Below are 21,047 nucleotides of genomic sequence, written 5' to 3'. Positions count from 1 at the left end.
AAGAATTTCGTATAATCTTCACTTTAGCATAACAGCTGCAACCCTGTCTATCGGCGAAATGCTCCATATATTCTCTCGTAACGTCCCCATCTACGATTCTTTGAAGAATCTAACTCCCACGTATGAAAATACTTCAAACGTCTGATCACTTTACAAATGAGATAAGGTGTTGAATATTTGACGATAAGCATGTAAAACCTCTATGGCTGAATCCGCAGGATACTGTTTGCAAAATGTGTTGCAAATAGATTTAGGAGTAAAGAAGTATTGAATAAAAACGCCATGCCTGAAGTTTTACTGCTTGAATAGCATTAAGTGTTGTAAGCGACAACCTTTTTCCCTTTCATTATTTTGTGGCGCCGTGTCACCGACAAAGTTTCGAAAAGCTTTGAAATTATGTGTAAATTTTGTTGCAAGGCGGTAAGCACTGTTGGTTCTCAAATACTCGGCGAGTATAGTCGGACTAATTCGCTTATAATGAGCTACGCTACTTCATGATATAGACACAGTAACTGTAGTACGTAAGATTATACCTCTTAATGAGTAGATTGACGCCATATTAATTTTTTAAAATTATATCGATAATTGTACGAAACATTGCAAACCAAATTCTTGCCCAAATTCTTGTTGCTCATAGACAGGCAACCTGCAACAGGTGCTGTGTTCCGGTATAGTAGCATATTGAAAAATATACACTACTGACAAGGGGAGGCCGCCAATTGTGAAATTCAGATTCGATTGATACTGCGCATAATAAAAGCTCATGGACAGAGGTGTAATGTGGCAAAGCACCAAGATGCACTTCTCAGCCGTTGTCGAGAAAATCGACAGTTAAAAGAAACCGTTGCGGTGAAATACTCTCTACGATTAATAATTTTCTACAGCGTCGTGGCGCAGCGGTAAGCGCTCTGGTTCGTAATCCGAAGGTCGCCGGATCGAATCTCGCACCATGCAACTTTTTTTTTTAGTATTGGTTTTTTGTAATTCAAATATATATATATATATATATATATATATATATATATATATATATATATATATAATTCCCGGCAATCAGTTGCAACAATTATGCATATAATAAGTTGTTGAAAGTCGTTTGTCGTGAAAAAACTGGCGACTTCGAACATCATTATGTTTTCCACAAACAATGTTGTATTTCACAAATGTTATTAATTGTCTTCATAATGTTAACCACGTATAGTTAACGGAAGACGTAGAAACGATATTCCGAAACGAATACGTATAGCGTAAGTCAAACGTTCGAATTAGAATATAGACCCCACGAACAGAAATTCGCTGTGGCAGGTATGAAATATAAACTCCGTTACTCGCTCGTTACACTTGAAGGACAGATGTTGAATGGGCCGAAACGAGCCGCCGCATAACAGCGTAGTTGCCTGCTAACTTCGAAAGAAGGTAGATGCGGTCCCTAGCGCAACTTATAACATCGTCGAAAATCAGTGCGGACGGGAGAGCTTTGGTACACCCTGTTAAAAAACGGAAAAATGGAGGCGGTATAATTGGAGAGCGATCCGCCTTCATCAACATGCATAAGCAATTCATTATATATATATATATATATATATATATATATATATATATATATATATATATGAATTACAAGAAACTAATAATAAAAAAATTGCATGGCGCGAGATTCAATCCGGCGACCTTCGGATTACGAACCCGAGCGCTTACCGCTGCGCCACGACGCTGTATAAAACTATTAATCGTAGAGAGTATTTCGCCGGAACGGTTTCTTTTAACTGTCGATTTTCTCGACAACGGCTGAGAAGTGCATCTTGGTGCTTTGCCACATTACACCTCTGGCCATGAGCTTTTATTATGCGCAGTATGAATCGAATCTGAATTTCACAATTGGCGGCCTCCCCTTGTAAGATGAATGGTGTGCTCCGAAACACTTCTGCCCTCACCAGCATTATGTGCTTTAGGCAGAGACGCCACAGGTCATCATCTATCCCACTTTCCAGAGCAGACGTCCGCCTCCGTAGTGTAGAGGTAGCGTTTCTGCCTACCACGCAAGGGGCCCGGGATCGATTCCCGGCAGGGGACTGGGTGTTGTGTGTCCTTCATCATTATTTTCATCATCAATGACCCGCAAGTCGCCGAAGTGGCGTCAGCTAAAAAGGACTTGCAATACGGCGGCCGAACTCGGCCGCATGGGACCTGCCGGCCAACAATGCCATACGATCATTTCATTTACAGAGCAGACAAGCCTGCGAACCCCACGTTCTGCGCTGAGTCGTGGACGTCCAACCACTTAGCGCCTAGTGGTAGTTTCACTGCCCTGCTACCTCTTTCGCCGGCCGGAGTGGCCGAGCGGTCCTAGGCGCTACAGTCTGGAACTGCGCGACCGCTACGGTCGCAGGTTCGAAAGCTGCCTCGGGCATGGGTGTGTGTAATGTCCTTAGGTTAGTTAGGTTTAAGTAGTTCTAGGGGACTGATGACCTCAGAAGTTAAGTCCCATAGTGCTCAGAGCCATTTGAACTTTTTTTTTTCCTACCTCTTTCCGCAGATGCGCACTACAGTAGCACGTGACCATTCTACCAGCTTCGCCATTTTCCAGCGTGATAATAATCTGCCCTTCGTCAAAGTCGCTTATCTCAGTGGATTTCCCCATTTACAGTCCATATCTACGCTAGGGTGATGCTCCGTCCGTGTCTCTTCCGCTTACAATATTTTGTTACCGCGTCACGTGCCGGAACGCTACCGGGCGGAATCTAGCGTCGCGGTGGGCAGTAGTCGTAATATTTTGGCTCATCATTGTAGATATGGTTAGGCGTATCCCTGCAGTTCTTTCCGTTCAAGAGATGAAATTTCATGACAGATTAAAATTTTGCCGGGCCGGGACTCAACACGGAACATCGCCTCTCGCCAGCAACGTTCTTCCCGACTGAGAGTCGCACGGGCTAGTCTCACGGTCTAAGACCTCTTGTCACGGCTTGTGCGGATGCCCCCGTCGGTGGTTCGAGTCCCACCCGGGAATGAGTGTGTGTATTGTCCATAGCGTAAGTTAGTTTAAGTAAGATTAAGTAGTGGGTAGGCTTAGGGACCGATGACCTCATCAGTTTGGTCCCATAAGACCTTAACAGAAATTTTTCCGACTGAGCTATTCGAGCGTAGCTAACGTCGTGCCGAGACAGTTTCAGTGGTGGCACTACGTTCCCTACTTCACGGGTTGGAGTTCCAGACCTCGATAAAGCTGTACCTTGGGAAGTTCAAAATGGTTCAAATGGCTCTGAGCACTATGGGACTTAACATCTATGGTCATCAGTCCCCTAGAACTTAGAACTACTTAAACCTAAGTAACCTAAGGACAGCACACAACACCCAGTCATCACCTTGCGAAGTGGGGCTGTGTTCATCTACATCTGCATCTCCACGGATACTTTGCAAATCACATTTAAGTGCCTGGCAGAGGGTTCATCGAACCACCTTCACAATTCTCTATTATTCCAATCTCGTATAGCGCACGGGAAGAATGAACACCTATATCTTTCCGTACGAGCTCTGATTTCCCTTATTTTATCTTTGTGATCGCTCTTCCCTATGTAGGTCGGTGTCAACAAAATATTTTCGCATTCGGAGGAGAAAGTTGGTGATTGGAGTTTCGTGAGAAGATTCCGTCGCAACGAAAAACGCCTTTGTTTTAGTGATGTCCATCCCAAATTCTGTATCATTTCTGTGACACTCTCTCCCATATTTCGCGATAATACAAAACGTGCTGCCCTTCTTTGAACTTTTTCTATGTTCTCAGGGTCCCACACCGAGCAGCAGTATTGTAAAAGAGGACCGTCAAGCGTAGTGTAGGCAGTCTCCTTAGTAGGTCAGTTACACTTTCTAAGTGTCCTGCCAGTAAAACGGAGTCTTTGATTAGCCTTCCTCACAACATTTTCTATGTATTCCTTCCAATTTAAGTTGTTCGTAATTGTATGTAGTTGAATTTACGGCTTTTACATTAGACTGATTTATCGCGTAACCGAAGTTTAACGCGTTCCTTTTAGCACTCATGTGGATGACCTCACACTTTTCATTATTTAAGTTCAACTGCCACTTTTCGCACCATTCCGATATTACTTCTAAACCGTTGTGCAGTTTGTTTTGATCTTCTGATGACTTTATTAGTCGATAAACGACAGCGTCATCTGTTCTCGGTGTGCGCGCAACTGCGACCCCATGGCAGCGTGCAGGGGTCGGCGAGTGAATCGCGGCTGCGTGCGCCCCCCCCCCCCCCCCCCCCCCGCGGTGCAGCGCCGATTCCCCTCCCCTCTGGCGTGCCTTCCTTTTTTTCCTCCTTTCGTTTACTTTTCCTTGCTTTTTTCTGCCCGCCCGGCCGGCTCTTATTTTTATTATTTCTCCGGGCGCCGCGGAACGGGTTCCGGCGGCATTAAAAATAGCGCCTACGGCGGTGACGTGGGGGCACCTGTTCGGTTCTGCTCCCGCCGTGAGCAACTGGCCGCTCTTCGGACGCAGACGCACGCACTGGCACTCTCCGCGTTACGCAACGCCGCGCGTCGACGTCAGTGCCTCTGCTGCCGGCCGGTAAGAATAATTTCCCGCTACTGTTGGCCTGCTCTGCCCTTACGCATATTTAGTGATTCCTTATTGGTTTTCGGTTTCTCGACCATACAGCCGTGTTTCGTATACACATTTGCAGAAAATTAAGGTTCGTTATCCTCTCATTTAACAGCAATGAGTGTCTAAAGTTTTCCATAGCAAAAGATTGCTCGGTCGGTTGATTTGAGGGAGGGGACCAAACAGCGAAATCGTCGTCCCCCATAGCAAAATTATTGCCGACATACGAGTATCACATCAAAAATCAATTTTTGACCGTAGCGGTCACGCGGTTCCGGACTGAAGCGCCTAGAACCGCACGGCCACACCGGCCGGCATTACTTTACAAGTATGTACACAGGCAGTGATCTTACTGTGACCACAAAGTTCAAACTGCAGTGCTGCACATCTTTCGGCGGAAATATTAGTTATCAAGCATACATCGTTGTTCATTTTAATGAACTTTCAAAAGCAGCTAAATTAGAACTAATAATTTTATCCAGTAACCCAGTCCTTGTGGTTCGTAAGAACTTCGATTGTGCCAGCATCAAGTTTTCCTCCTCTGTGCTGATGCATGGTTTTAAAAGTTCTTTTGTGAATAGTACTTTGTTCTGTCACTTATTACTGTAGTGGCCGGCCGAAGTGGCCGTGCGGTTAAAGGCGCTGCAGCCTGGAATTGCAGGACCCCTACGGTCGCAGGTTCGAATCCTGCCTCGGGCATGGATGTTTGTGATGTCCTTAGGTTAGTTAGGTTTAACTAGTTCTAAGTTCTAGGGGACTAATGACCTCAGCAGTTGAGTCCCATAGTGCTCAGAGCCATTTTATTACTGTAGTTACAAGCTTTTCTTTTAGCTCCAGAAATGTGGCTGCTGCTGTATCTACGCTGTATTCTTTCTCTGCTCTTTCCTTACTTTCTTTTTCTCTTTTATCTTACGTTCTTCCCCTCTTTTTCTTACTTTCTTTCCACTTTCCCTCTCTTTCTTACTTTCTTCCCCTCTTATTTTCTTCTGTTCTTCCCTCTTCTTTTTTTTCTTCTTCCCTTCTTTTCTCACTTTCTTTCTCTCTTCTTTTCTCACTATCATTTCCTCATTTTCTCTTACTTTCCTTTTATTCTCTTACTTTCCTCTTTTTCTCTTACTTCCATTTCCTCTTTTTCCCTTACTTCCGTTTCCTCTTTTTCTCTTACATCCATTTCCTCTTTTTCTCTTACTTCCATTTCCTCTTTTTCTCTTACTTCCATTTTCTCTTCTTCTCTTACTTTCTTTACCTTTTTTCTCTTACTTTCTTCGCCTCTTTACCTCTTATTTTCACATCTTTTTTCTTACTTCCTTCACCACTTTTTTCATACTTTCTTTGCCTCTTTTTTCTTACTTTGTTCACCTCGTTTTTATTACTTTCTTCCCATAATTTTCTTTTCGTTCTTCCACTCTTTTTTTCCTTACTTTCTTCCCTTTCTTTTTTTTACTTTCCTTCCCTCTCCTTTTCTTTTTCCCTCTTGTTTTTATTCTTTCTTTCCCCCTCTTCTCTTATTTTCTTTCTCTCCTTTTTCTTACTTTTTCTCTCTTATTTGCTTACTTTCTTTCCCTCCTATTATTTCTTTCCTTCCTACTCCAATCCTCTCCCTCCCACTGACATGCTCTCTCTCTCTCTCTCTCTCTCTCTCTCTCTCTCTCTCTCTCTCTCTCTCTCTCTCACACACACACACACACACACACACACACACATTAGTAGTGGCTGGTTGGGACACCAAGCTGACATTTGTACGTAAACTGACACGGATGCAATTGTAAGAGAGAAAAGAAGCGGGAGCAGAGCGGCACCAAATGATACGTTGTTAGTGTGAAAAAATGTTCTAGAACCGGCCCTCAGCACGAGGCTGTGATTCAGGAACTGGTGGTTTCAAATTCCTGTCTATCTGTACTAAGTTTCCTGTTTTTTATTTTTTTTATTTTTTTAAATCAATTGAGGCAGATACTGTGATGTTGCATTTGGAAAAGGCACTGGCTATTTCCTTTCCCATACGAACTCTGAATGATTTCTTCATCGAAACGACGTTAAACTGTAATTTTCCTTATGACAAGTAGCAATAGCATAAGGATTAATAGTACCCTCTGCCGCGCACTTGAGTGATCAGAGTGTAGATGTACATTATGTGGGGTCCCTTGAACATGGAGTTTCTTCTCGTACACACGTTTCTTAACGTATCTCGTTCTTTACAGGACATCACAATTGCGAATAACTCACATTATGGTTGTTGAGTACTTTATCGAGAAATAAGGTATTTTATCAGCGTGATCGTGTTTCGCGCCGAGCACCTTCGGCATTATCAGTATGTCTGCAGTCATTTCTTGTTAATTTCTGCACTTAGCTGTCTACTAACCTCTTTGCAGTCTGTTTTATTTTTGTTGTGTGTAACGATCGATGCGTTGGTGTACTGTCGGCAATAACCGGCCCTGTCTGTTCTTGTGTTGCAGAGTCACCTCCTCCCCCGTACTGCAGGTTCCCCAAAGAGAAGCTTAGACCTGAAGGTGAGTACACAGCACAGCACGGCGCGACGCCTTATCTGCGCTTCGCAGAACGCTTTTGTTTACACTGCGGCTCGGGCGCCGCCGCGCAGTGGAGAGGTCGAGAAATTTCCAGAGAACTCCCTAATCAGCTGTTCCCGTGGCGTGCTGCCGCGGGTCTCTTGCTGCTTCAGAGCACCGACACTGCGAATCCCGCGGTACTAACCTAGCTTCTATCGTCCCGTTAGTTGAAGAACCCTTATCGGTCGCGCAAGAAACTGAGTTTTGACAACAGTTGAACAAAGTGGCTAAGGAAAAATTATTTTTACTCTGCCATTGGCCAGCAATTCATACGATGGCTGCCAGCACATAATATTTTGTGACTCAAGCGCATTGCAGAAGTTACTGTCCTACGCTGCCACAGGCTTGGAGTGAAGATGTGCTCTCAATCACAGTTGATGTAAACGTCATTATCTGCGAGCTCTTTAAGGAGGTGAATGACTCGAAGGCACCTCTATTTTTAGACTGTTATTGAAAACTGTTTTTCTTGTAACGAGGACTTGAAGGTTTCAAGAGTATCGTAATCTGTCAAGGTGCACTAAATAAGATCGTCCAACACTCCGTATCACCACCATCGCCGCTGCTACTGTTATCAGTAGATGCCAGATACCGCTTCCAGGAACACTTGGAAGATGATTCTCAGCGATCAGCTAGCGTTCCATGAAGAACGAACACTCTAGGAGTCGCGATACTATGAAGTCTCAGGGCAGAGGTGCTGTGCTTTTCAACCAACGTCCAATGGCGTAGTCTACTAAACATACCTCAAAATTCGTAAGCGAAGGCAATAATATAGACTACTGCCCATTAAAAGTGCTAAACCAAGAAGAAATGCAGATGATAAACGAGTATTCATTGGACAAATATATTCTACTAGAACTGACATGTGATTACATTTTCACGCAATTTGGGTGCATAGATCCTGAGAAAACAGTACCCAGAACAACCACCTCTGGCCGTAATAACGGCCTTCATACGCCTGGGCATTGAGTCAAACAGAGCTTGGATGGCGTGTACAGGTTCAGCTGCCCATGCAGCTTCAACACGATACCACAGTTCATCAGGAGTAGTGACTGGCGTATTGTGACGAGCCAGTTGCTCGGCCACCGTTGACCAGATGTCTGCAGTTGGTGAGAAATCTGGAGCATGTGCTGGCCAGGGCAGCATTCGAACATTTTCTGTATCCAGAAAGGCCTGTACAGGACCTGCAACATGCGCTCGTGCTTTACCCTGCTGAAATGTAGGGTTTCGCAGGGATCGAATGAAGGGTAGAGCCACGGGTCGTAACACATCTGAAATGTAACGTCCACTGTTCAAAGCGCCGTCAATGCGAACAAGAGGTGACAGAGACGTGTAACCAGTGGCACCCCATACCATCACGCCAGGTGATACGCCAGTATGGCTATGACGAATACACGCTTCCAATGTGCGTTCACCGCGTTGTCGCCAAACACGGATGCGACCATCGTGATGGTGTAAACAGAACCTGGATTCCTCCGAAACAATGACGTTTTGCCATTCGTGCACCCAGGTTCGTCGTCGAGTACACCATCGCAGGCGCTCCTGTCTGTGATCCAGCGTCAAGGGTAACCGCAGCCACGGTCTCCGAGCTGATAGTCCATGCTGCTGTAAACGTCGTCGATCTGTTCGTGCAGATGCTTGTTGTCTTGCAAACGTTGACTCAGGGATCGAGACATGGCTGCACGATCCTTTTCAGCCGTACGGATAAGATGCCTGTCATCTCGACTGCTAGCGATACGAGGCCGTTGGGATCCAGCAAGGCGTTCCGTATTACCCTCCTGAACCCACCGATTCCATATTGTGCTAACAGTCGTTGGATCTCGACCAACGCGAGCAGCAATGTCGCGATACGATAAACCGCAATCGCGGTAGGCTACAGTCTGACCTTTATCAAAGTCGGAAACTTGATGGTACGCAATTCTCCTCCTTACACGAGGCAGCACAACAACTTTTCACCAGGCAACGCCGGTCAGCAGCTGTGTATGAGAAATTGGTTGGAAACTTTCCTGATGTCAGCACGTTGTAGGTGTCGCCACCGGCGCCAACCTTGTGTGAATACTCTGAAAAGCTAATTATTTGCATATGACAGCATCTTCTTCCTGTCGGTTAAATTTCGCGTCTGTAGCAATTTTAATGGCCAGTAGTGTAGCTTGTGTAGGCGATAGTACCGTCATTTGGATATGTGCGTATCCCGTTTGCGACCTCGGTGTAGTATGATTGTGGAGCTGCCAGGGTATTCACCTACGGCGTTTTGAACGCTGCATCCGAGGGAGACAGCGGGGGCGGCGGCGACTCTCGGCTGTGGCCACGCGGGGTTGGCTCGCCCGTCACGCCTGGAACAATGCCACCAGTTGAACGCGGGCGCGCGGCCGAAATTAATTGAAATGGGCCGAGATTGCGGCGGCGGCGGCATCGCGGCTTGGCTGTTTTTGCCTCGGCCAGATTCAGTTGTCGGTCGATAAGGGCCCCCTTATCTGTGACCTTCCCCCCAACGCGGCGTGCAAACACTGGCTGGAGTGGAGCAGCCAGCCCAGCCGCTCCTCACAGACTGATGCCCTTTTTCGGTCCGGCCGAGCACTCACTGACGCGCGCCGTCTTGTCCCGTCTCTTCCTCCAGCCTGTTACTAGGAGGAAAACGCAGAGCAAAACATCAGTCGCGTTCTGGAACTTCGTGCGGTACCCGGCCCTTGCCGGCGTTCCGGACTGTCGCCTGATGAACAATGTAAGAATATCAGACCAGCTGTGTGGCTGGATTGAAGAGTTTTTAGCAAACAGAACACAGCATGTTTTTCTCGACGGAGAGACGTCTACAGACGTTAAAGTAACCTCTGGCGTGCCACAGGGGAGTGTTATGGGACCATTGCTTTTCACAATATACAGGGTGTTACAAAAAAGGTACGGCCAAACGTCCAGGAAACATTCCTCACACACAAATAAAGAAAAGATGTTATGTGGACATGTGTCCGGAAACACTTAATTTCCATGTTAGAGCTAGTTTTAGTTTCGTCAGTATGTACTGTACTTCCTCGATTCACCGCCAGTTTTTTAAAAAAGGGGGGAGAGGGTAGATCGCCTGCCTAGTAAACAGGAGGTCTCAGGTTCCAATTCTGGTCGCGCACTTATTAAAAGAAAAAAGAGCCGGCACGGTATCTCATCGTGTTCAGTCAGAGAGCCGGCTGGTCTCTCTAATGAAAAAACTGAGTGACGGGAACAACAATGAACTCCAACGGACGTCACATGACCAAATACAAAAAAGTCCTTGTACGCTCACTCGAAAACCAACAATGGATCGAGTCGTTTCGCACGCGCGCGAAAGTGAACGCACTTCTGAACACTTTCTGATCCTCGCGTATACAAAAACAACCTTAGTGGCCACTGACTACAAACTTCCGCAGTACGCCTCCACACCAACTCCACCCCAGAGGACTCGAACTCGCCTCCTACACTCTGTCAGGGCCACTGACAGATTCCTCGATTCCGCGAGCTGCCCACAGCTCCACGACACTATTTTCACATGCCGACATTTCAGCCTCCTGAGCAGAAAATAGTCACTGCCATTGGCCGTTTCCTGCTAGCGTTTAGAATGCATCTGTAAAGCGCCGCTTCTTGTCGACACATTCAGAAGTTGTTTCCCAAAGGGAACTTTGAGACGCCGGCCATTCAGTGGGAAAAACCCTCGACCTAGTCGGGCCACGCCACCCCCCTTCAGACGGATTAGTGGAAACCACAGCCTGTTTACCTTCTGGCTGGAGAAGAGCCGCCGTCCCGCGGACAATGGCAAACCGGCGCTGCCACCCACAGAAGCAGTCAGCACTTGCCGAAGGTCGCCGCCCGTAGATGACCCGTTACAGGTTGATGGTCCGGTCTTCCCCTAGTCCTCCTAAATGGGTGGCGGTCGGAGCTGACTAGATTGATTTTAAGGGCGAATAATTTCCCCACTGCGCTCGTGTTTTCCAGCATCTGTGGCAGACTTCCAAAGATGTTACAGAAGCAGTAAATGGCCAATGAAAACATCTACATCATGTTCCAGGTTCTGATTTGCTGAAAGGTCTGTACCTTAAGTAATTATTCGAAGCTGCCGAAATGTAAAAAGGTGACCACACGCCAACCGTTTAGTAATGGTTGATATTTACGGGAAGTGAAGTTCAGACACCACATGTCAGTCTGCCAAAGAGCTAGATGCAACTGTAAAAAATTTGATAAAATCAAAAAAATGGCTCTGAGCACCATGGGACTTAACTTCTGAGGTCATCAGTCCCCTAGAACTTAGAACTTCTTAAACCTAACTAACTTAAGGACATCACACACATCCATGCCCGAGGTAGGATTCGAACCTGCGACCGTAGCGGTCGCGTGGTTCCAGTCTGTAGCGCCTAGAACCGCTCGGCCACTCCGGCCGGCCACAGTCTATTGCCTGTTGTGGTTCTGGAAGGCGCGGGTACAGTGCAATTAGCGCCATGGGCCGTAAGGGTAGTGAGACGACGCTGATCCAAAGGAAACTTATTCTGCGCTTACATGATGAGTGCAAATCTTCTTTAGGAGATTGCTAAAGTAGTCGGCAGACCAAAGTCGACGGTTCAGTCGAAAATAGGTCGATTTTGCGCAACAAAATCATGAAGAAACCAACCACGTACCGGATGCCCTCACGCTTTGACTGATGCAGACGTGTCCCGAGGGAAATGGAGAAGAAACCTAAAATCAGCGCTCCTAAGTTGGCTGGGGTGTTGGAGTCTAGCGGAAAGAAGGTATGTGCCAACACAAATACCTTCATAACGAATGGGTATCACGGCCGGGTCGCGCGTAAGAAATTTTTGATCAGTGAACGAAATCGAAAGAAACAACTTCATTTTGCGGTAGAACACAGATTCAAAAAGGAAGAGTTCTGGAATAGAGTAATATTTTCTGATGAGAGTAAAAATAACGCATTCGGGTCGGATGGCAGGCGAATGGTGTGGCGCAAGGAGATTGCGGAGATGTTGTCACGCAATCTTGTGCCAGAGGTTAAACTCAGTGGTGGCTGCCTGATGGGGTAGGGCTGTTTGAGTGCTGCAGGTTCTGGACAATTACATTTCACAGAAGGTACAACGGATTACCACACGTTTATCAACATTTTAAAGGGCAGTCTGAATCCTAGCGCCGAAAAATTAGGTCTGCAAGTAAATTACATTACCTGGTGGTAACTCACTAGTGATTTACCACCAGAAGGAGTTTCATACTCACTGGTCTGAAGATGACCACATTGGTGGTCGAAACCGGTCACCGTAAGAAATAAATTGTGATCAAGACTGTTTTTGATAGTAAATAAAGGTGTATGTTCTGTGAGCATTCCAGGAATCGTAAAATATACGAAGATAAAAAAATGTAGTTTGTAATTTTTTTCTCGCTTCCCGCGCCCAGGTTCCCGGGTTCGATTCCCGGCGGGGTCAGGGATTTTCTCTGCCTCGTGATGACTGGGTGTTGTGTGATGTCCTTAGGTTAGTTAGGTTTAAGTAGTTCTGTCTAGGGGACTGATGACCATAGATGTTGTCCCATAGTGCTCAGAGCCATTTGAACCATTTTTTTGATCTCTTGCGCGCGTCGTTTGGTGGTGATCGCGTGCTCAGCCGCCACTTTCGTCATGCTTGGCCTCCCGGATCCCCAGACCTCACTCCGTGCGATTATTGGCTTTGGGGTTACCCGAAGTCGCAAGTGTATAGTGATCGACCGACATCTCGTGGGACAACCGACGCCAATGCCTCACCATAACTCCGGACGTGCTTTACAGTGCTGTTCACAACATTATTCCTCGACTACAGGTATTGTTGAGGAATGATGGTGGACATATTGAGCATTTCCTGTAAAGAACATCATCTTTGCTTTGTCTTACTTTGTTATGTTAATTATTGGTATAGTGATCAGATGAAGCGCCATCAGTCGGACATTTTTTGAACTTTTGTATTTTTTTGGTTCTGATAAAACCCCATGTCATTCGAAGCATGTGTGTCAATTTGTACCTATCTAGCTTCATTATTCCGTTATTTATGCAGTTTTCAAATTTATACTGACTTTTTGATCACCCGGTATATTGCCCTATAGGGGAGACATTGTACTTGAGGATCGCTGCATGTCCGAACGAGCGTTACATCATAATTCGGAATAACACAGGCACTGTAGTATCGTTTCCTGGAAGGTATTGTTTTAATCCTGGCTCGCGGGTCCAAGCGAGACAAAAAAAAATGGTTCAAATGGCTCTGAGCACTATGGGACTTAACATCTATGGTCATCAGTCACTTAGAACTACTTAAACCTAACTAACCTAAGGACGCCACACAACACCCAGTCATCACGAGGCAGAAGGAGCTGAAATCACGCAGGTCAGCTAACAAACGTTTGGGATGAAGTCTACACAGAAATACGTTGCGTGTATTGTCTCGCGCACCACTCCGTACGGCGTTAGGAATTGACGGACCGTGACCGCAGCCGCTACAGGACTTCACTGGACGCTACAGAAGTTCCGAGACGATGGACGAGCAGGAACGTTTCAAGCCACAACATGAGGAATAGCCCCAGACACTGGACCAGGGGACTACAGTGGCGGGCGGGGTTAGCACAGAAGGGCGGCTAGGTAGTGACATGTGGCGAGCTGCTCCTCAGAAAGGTGTAAAGGCTGCAAATTCTCTTCCGAAACGGGCGGAGCACTAGGCCTGCGTATGGGGCGACGTGCGAGTAGAAATAGCGAGGCGCGCCGCGCCGCCCCTTCGCAGCCAGTGCTGCCCCCCTTCCCCTCCCCCCCGCCTCCGGCGCCGCCGCCGCCGCCGCCACCAGCCGCGTCTATAAATAGCCCGGCCACTGCCGGCGGCGGCGGCGCGGCGTCGGTCGTCTTGTGGCGCGCTGCCGTATCGGCGCGGAGGCGCCAGCGCAGCCGGATCCTGAGGCCGGCAGGAAAGGGAAAAGGAAGAGCAGGAAGGAAAGTGGCCGGCGGGCGGCGCTGAGCTCACGCCTCTGACGGGGAAGGGGCCGAGGCGCAGAAAGCCGCGCGGCGCCGGCCGGTCACGTGACCTTGGCGCCGTCCTCTGCCGGCCTGCTGGAGGCCGGCGCGGTGGCGCCTTGAGTTGTCTGCACGTCGGCCAGGCCCCAGCAGTCTAAAAGCTGCGGTCTAAAGGGGCGCCCTGGTGGCTAGTCGCTGTGCAAGCAGCAGCTAAAGCCGTCGGCACACGGACCGTGCTGTCGAACGTCAACGTTCAGTTGCCAAGTTCAACGTGCTGCTGAGCGTTCAGGAACGATGCGACTTGTGCATACGGTAAGTCGGCCTCAACGTGGTATACGCGATCGCAACGCACTCCAGCGGCAGTTGAGGGATGTTTCTAGTTCGTAAATCACACTGTTTACTCAACGGGCGCGCGTAAAATTCCCACGTTAGCTCTATTAAAACGCACATTTCCTCCATCGTCTACGAAAAGGGAAGTGTGGTGTCACCGCCAAACACCACACTTGCTAGGTGGTAGCCTTTAAATCGGCCGCGGTCCGTTAGTATACGTCGGACCCGCGTGACGCAACTATCGGTGATTGCAGACCGAGCGCCGCCACACGACAGGTCTAGTCTAGAGAGACTCCCTAGCACTCGCCCCAGTTGTACAACCGACTTTGCTAGCGATGGTTCACTGTCTACATACGCTCTCATTTGCCGAGACGACAGTTTAGCATAGCCTTCAGCTACGTCATTTGCTACGACCTAGCAAGGCGCCATATTCAGTTACTATGTATGCTGAACAGACAATATTGTGAATCATGTACCGTCAAGAGCGACGTTCATCATTAATGGATTAAAGTTAAGTATCAAACTGCTTCCGTCCGCTTTCTGAATTCTAATTCCTTGTCATGTTCCAGACCTCACGTCAGTATTGTTCTCTCCTCACGCCAGCCTGCGTGACGTAAAACGCGTCCATTTCGGCCTGCTCTGGTAACACGGTGTTGACTCTTCTGCCAACACAACAGAAAGTACCATGTCCAATCAATAAGGACACAGGCTTATAAAAGTTCCATTACAAACAATGCGGTACCAATTTGGAATACTTCTCCGCATAAGATAAACACTATTATTTCATCATTCCCACATTTTTGTAAAACCCCAAGGTCAGTCTTACTTGATCAATGTTCCTACCCAGTAGCAGAATCTTTGCAACATGTGAATTACAAAGCATAAAAGAAGCAAAATATATTTATACAACTAGCGCGAGCTGTCCTGTAGGTTAAGCCAATCGAACAAAGTCGTCCCTCAAGAAAAGGTGCACTTATATTTACCTATCATCAAATATTATAGTATACTTATATTAAACTAATAATAAAATATCAGGACCTAATAAAAACGCGAATGTTAGGAAAGAAAAATCTGGAAGTGTCAATACGCGAACCACTGCCCCTACATCTCAATACAGTACAGTTACGCTACGTTTTTTTAAAAATCTCATTTTGTTCTATATTGTTCGTTGAATTTGTTCGTGGCGGACGTCCAATGACACTTGTTCAGGTTGTTCGTTGATCCGTTCACTCAGTTTTTTTTTCATTTTTTTTCCATTACCGCGGCTAGCTAAACCCTTTGGCCGAACACGCTGAGCTACCGTGCCGGCATACTCATTACGCTAAGCCAATAACACATTCATTGCATCTCATTATAGTATCTTACCCCTTGCTGAAAAAATGGCTCTGAGCACTATGGGACTTAACGTCTATGGTCATCAGTCCCCTAGAACTTAGAACTACTTAAACCTAACTAACCTAAGGACATCACACAACACCCAGTCATCACGAGGCAGAGAAAATCCCTGACCCCGCCGGGAATCGAACCCGGGCGCGGGAAGCGAGAACGCTACCGCACGACCACGAGCTGCAGACCTTGCAGAAAACCGTAATCGTAGATATGTTACTAATTGAAATTTAATTATAACAAGTTGTACCAAGAACAATGCTTTTTGGGTGGATCTTCAGTGTGTCGCTGCCTTCAAATAACCTACTGTCATAATACGCAAGTTACAATAATTCTTTGGCCACGTATCTGATGTTTCTCATTATTTTGTTGGAACGAATTACACAGTTAACAACGGGTTTTCTACTGGTTCTCAATATTCTTGTACTCAGAAACGGCATATTATACATATAGGCTTGAAATGAATGCCAATATGGCGCGTCACAACTCTGTACTGAAAGAAGACAGCGAGCGTGTGACGTAGATGGCGTTGTGCCATCTCATTGGTCAACGCTCAGACGCACGCTCAGAGTATCTGACATGCCAGATATTGCGCTGCACGTTCGGAAAGACTCCCGCACGTGCTATTCCACGCTATGACGTCATAAACTCGGCGCGCTCAACGTTCGGATGCACGGTCCGTGTGCCGACGGCTTAACTCAGCCTGCGCGCGTGAGGGATTCCATTCACACGCAGATTCTTGCCCCCCGTCGGCGCGCCATCCTGGCAAAACGGAGGCGCGCGCGTGCCACCTACATTACAGTCTTTCTCGAACGATTTTAAGCGAACTACTGAATCAAAAATCTTGATTCTTCTGTTATTTATAGCCTTACCTACAGTTACTCCGCAGAGTATTCGTCTAATACATGAGTGTATGTTTAAGGGTGTATAAAGGTTGCAAACTGGCGGATTGAAATAAAGCACGGACAAGGACGTCTTCATTGATCAGTGAAAATTAGAATACAATAAAGAAACACAGATTGCTATGTAAATAAATATGGTTAAGCATTCAGAAGTACAGGTAGGCAATGTAAGACGCAAAATAAGTATTCGTCTACAGTGTTGAAAATCACAAAAATTCAAATGGCTCTAAACACTATGGGACTTAACATCTGAGGTTATCAGTCCCCTAGAACTTAGAACTACTTAAACCTAACTTACCTAAGGTCATAACACACATTTATGCCCGATGCAGGATTCGAACCTGCGACCGTAGCAGTCGCGCGGTTCCGGACTGAAGCGCCTAGAGCCTCTCGGCCACCGCGGCCGGCTTGAAAATTACACTTTGAACATAGAATGTTGTTGTTAGTTCTTAGTAGGGCCTCCTTTCCTCTTTATAACCGCTTGCATTCTTCTTGGCATGCATTTCACCAGAGATTCTGTTCTATGCATTGTAATTTTACGCCAATCCTGACGCACCTAACGATGGCGACATGTCTGATCGCGGAAATATTGTGCCCGTTGGACACTGTGGACCTGCAGCACATCCATGGACTGTTCGAGCAACAATATTTAATAAATATCGGTAACTATGAAGTTGTCTTTGCACTGAAATCTGGAATTTCGCATGTAGTATGTTATTAGGAACAAGAAGACATGAATTTTACATTTAAATGGTGCAGAATTTGAATTACGCGGGGGAAAAAATATGTTTGAATCAGCGATCCATTGATTACCTAGTAATCATTCTCGAACACCATCGAGTCAGCCCTGCTGTCTAGCGTACAAATGGCGTTCGTTGTTTGCATGCTATACTTGCTTGTAAGGAGTCTTTATAATCGTCAGGATTGACGAACCGCAAACGTGGAAAGAACCGATAGTTCTCCATTTTTATTTGTTTCTCATTAGCTCAGACAGCCATGGTGCTAACACAAACACATGCAAGAAGTTGAATCCTTCATCCGTCACTTAAAATCAGAGAAAGCTGCATTTCTGAAAACGGTATCGTATGAGTGGGAATAGTATCGTTTGTATTGATCTGAAACATACTTTCTGCAATAGGAAGTGTGTAATCGGTCGAAGAAATGCGATCTCTGCAAGTCAGTACGCCACTATGTGCGCGGTCGCATATTAAGCAGTCTCATCGTCCGAACGTATTGACTTCGGACGACGATCGGTGGAATTCAAATCAATTTGATATCTTTGGTCAAATCGACCAGCGTTATCACACACACTAAGTATGCACTTGAGAAACTGATAAGTTTAGTCCAAGGGTGAGTGATCCGGCCGCGGTGGTTTCGCGGTTCTAGGCGCGCAGTCCGGAACCGCGCGACTGCTACGGTCGCAGGTTCGAATCCTGCCTCGGGCATGGATGTGTGTGATGTCCTTAGATTAGTTAGGTTTAAGTAGTTCTAAGTTCTAGGGTACTGATGACCTCAGATGTTAAGTCCCATAGTGCTCAGAGCCATTTGAACCATTTGGTGAGTGAGTTTGTGGCATCATAATCAGAATATAGTCTGGAATTTGTGGACTGAAATCGTAGGTTTATTGGAAGCCACAAGTAGGAAAATTTTTTATCGGAAATTTTAGGCGTAGAACATAATTTCTTCAAGTAAGATGGCTGGCGTATCTATTGCTTATAGTTACTGTAGTGGATCTTTTTTGGGTTATGGTAGGTGGACATTAGCTGTCTGCGAATTATTATTTCTGCTTCCTTGCGTTTTTAAGGCTGTAGGGTGGTGCTTTTTCTGTGAAGTGGTTTAAAAATGTGGTGTGCGTGTTTGCAATTTTCAGGGCTTTAGGTTACGATGGCCAGCAGCCGTCACCGGCGGGGAGCGGCTAACTTTTTCAGACGAGTTTAACAATTCTCGATTGCTCGTTTAACTGTATATATGTTCTCGATAGCACACGAGAAATTTCTTTTTGTAGTTATTTTGTCAACTGTATACTGATTTACCGTGGGACGCCCACGGAAGCGAGCGTTCGCGAAGTATGGCGGACAACTCGAGTCGTGACCTCAGCCCACTAGTGTGACGTCACAACTTCGATGTGGGTCGCCCGTATTTCTCGTGTGCCCCGGTCCATGAGATGTGACGTCATATACATTGGGGTGCGTGAAGCTAGCTTTTGTTACATACAGAGTGCAAATTACCCAAACAATACTCAGCCAAATTTCATTTTGACTTTTCCATTAGGCAATCGGTGATTAATCCTTAAGTGGTGAAACAAATATAATTAGGGGTTTACGTCCTGAACCATAAGGGTTTCACGTGCTTAACAGAAAATATTTAACACAATAACGCGTTTGTAAAGTGGTCTTACGTTTGAAGCTGTTTTGTGTAGAAGAATGGATTCTTTAAAGAATCAAGAGTTACTGGTTGGTACTGCCTATAGCATTATTTCATATTGACTTTAGCTGCTTCGTGGACTAATTTTACTGGAATATTTTCTGCCTCTATTAGGTCTGCCGCATACTTTCACTCGCGTCGTCTTTTGGTAACACGATACAGCCTGCATTTTGAGTGGAATGTTTGCAGCTGCCGGCCATAGTGACCGAGCGGTTCTAGGCGCTTCAGTCTGGAACTGCGCGACCGCTACGTTCGCAGGTTCGAATCCTGCCTCGGTCATGGATGTGTGTGATGTCCTTGGTTTAGTTAAGTTTGAGTAGTTCTAGGGGACTGATGACCTCAGAAGTTAAGTTCAGAAATGTTCAAATGTGTGTGAAATCTTATGCTATTTTGTCCATTTTCAGCAGCCTTATACCGAAAAAATCGGCGAACAGTTGCATAAAAGAAATTTTAATTTCAGGGACTTTGGCACCGCTTCAGGGGGTTATAACTGTCGCATTATTTGCGAGTGTCAACACGAAGATGAATGCAGCATATTGCTGTAGTTATATGTTGTATACATCATATTCAAAAATGGCTCTGAGCACTATGGGACTTCACTTCTGAGGTCATCAGTCCCCTAGAACTTAGAGCTACATAAACCTAACTAACCTAAGGACATAACACACATATCCATGCGCGAGGCAGGATTCGAACCTGCGACCGTAACGGTCACGCGGTTCCAGACTGTAGCGCCTAGAACCGCTCGGCCACTCCGGCCGGCTACACACCATATTGTTGACACTCACAAATAAAGCGATAGTTACAACTTTCTGAAGGAGGGCACCGAGTGCCTGAAACCAGTTAAATAAATGAGTTTCTTTTAGGCAACTGGTTGCTGATTATTTCTACGTTGTGCGTTGGATGCAGGTACGTACCTGCAGCTGGTACTGGTTAAATGCTAGAGCCGCCGGCAGAAAGCGGGAGATAGCGCACACGTCGCTGAGTGAGCGGAGAGTGGAGAGGGGCGGGAGTCTGTCTGCCACGTGACCTTGCGGCTGTCCTTTGCCGGCCTTGGGGACGGCACGGCACGCAGAGTAGCGCTGAGGTGGCAGGCGGGCGCGCCGTCTCTCTCTCTCTCTCTCTCTCTCTCTCTCTCTCTCTGGTTGACAAAATACCGCGGAGCCCAGCCCATCCTCGCCACGGTCACGTGGCCTGGCGACGCCCTGCTACACGCACCGTCAACACGTGCTCAAGCGTGTCACCGCTGCTCCGCCGTTGCGAAGTGCGTGCGTGACCCGTGCGTGCCCCATTTGACTTCTGTGCCTTTGCGCACCCTGTACCCCATTTCACTGCTCCCCTTTCGCAGGTATGGTACACTGCAAGGAAGGGCCGCATATGTATGTGATGCAATTCGAATATTCGCCCTGACACTGTGACAGGTGCCGGCCGTTGTGGCCGAGCGGTTCTAGGCGCTACAGTCTGGAACCGCGCGACCGCTACAGTCGCAGGTTCGAATCCTGCCTCGGGCATGGATGTGTGTGATGTCCTTAGGTTAGTTAGGTTTAATTAGTTCTAAGTTCTAGGGGACTGATGACCACAGATGTTTAGTTCCATAGCACTCAGAGCCATTTAAACCAACCAACTGTGACAGGTTTTATCGAGTGCACAAGGTATGCAAGGGCAGCCCATTGGCAAAGCTATCATTTGTACTCAGGTGTTCATGAAATGGTTTCCGACCTGATTATGCCTTCACGACCGAGAGTTAACAGACTCAGAACGCGGAATGGTAGTTGGAGTTAGACGCATGGGACATTCCATTTCGGAAATCTTCAGGGAATTCAATATTCTGAGATCCACAGTGTCAAGTGTGTGCCGATAGCACCAAATTTCAGGCATTAC

General features: G+C 46.7%; 1 protein-coding gene across 1 annotated transcript in view; it reads left to right on the top strand.

Annotated features, from left to right (window-relative positions):
• LOC124718665 (mothers against decapentaplegic homolog 6) overlaps window positions 1–21,047 on the top strand; it is a 235,969-nt gene that overhangs the window by 110,523 nt on the left and 104,399 nt on the right. The window contains exon 2 of the mRNA XM_047244292.1: window positions 7,050–7,103. Within this exon, the coding sequence (XP_047100248.1) occupies window positions 7,050–7,103 (54 nt within the window). The remainder of the gene's footprint in view (window positions 1–7,049; window positions 7,104–21,047) is intronic.

Source organism: Schistocerca piceifrons, chromosome 10 (assembly GCF_021461385.2).
Source record: "Schistocerca piceifrons isolate TAMUIC-IGC-003096 chromosome 10, iqSchPice1.1, whole genome shotgun sequence".
Taxonomy (NCBI): Eukaryota; Metazoa; Arthropoda; class Insecta; order Orthoptera; family Acrididae; genus Schistocerca; species Schistocerca piceifrons.
This window is presented reverse-complemented; position numbering and strand designations above follow the sequence as displayed.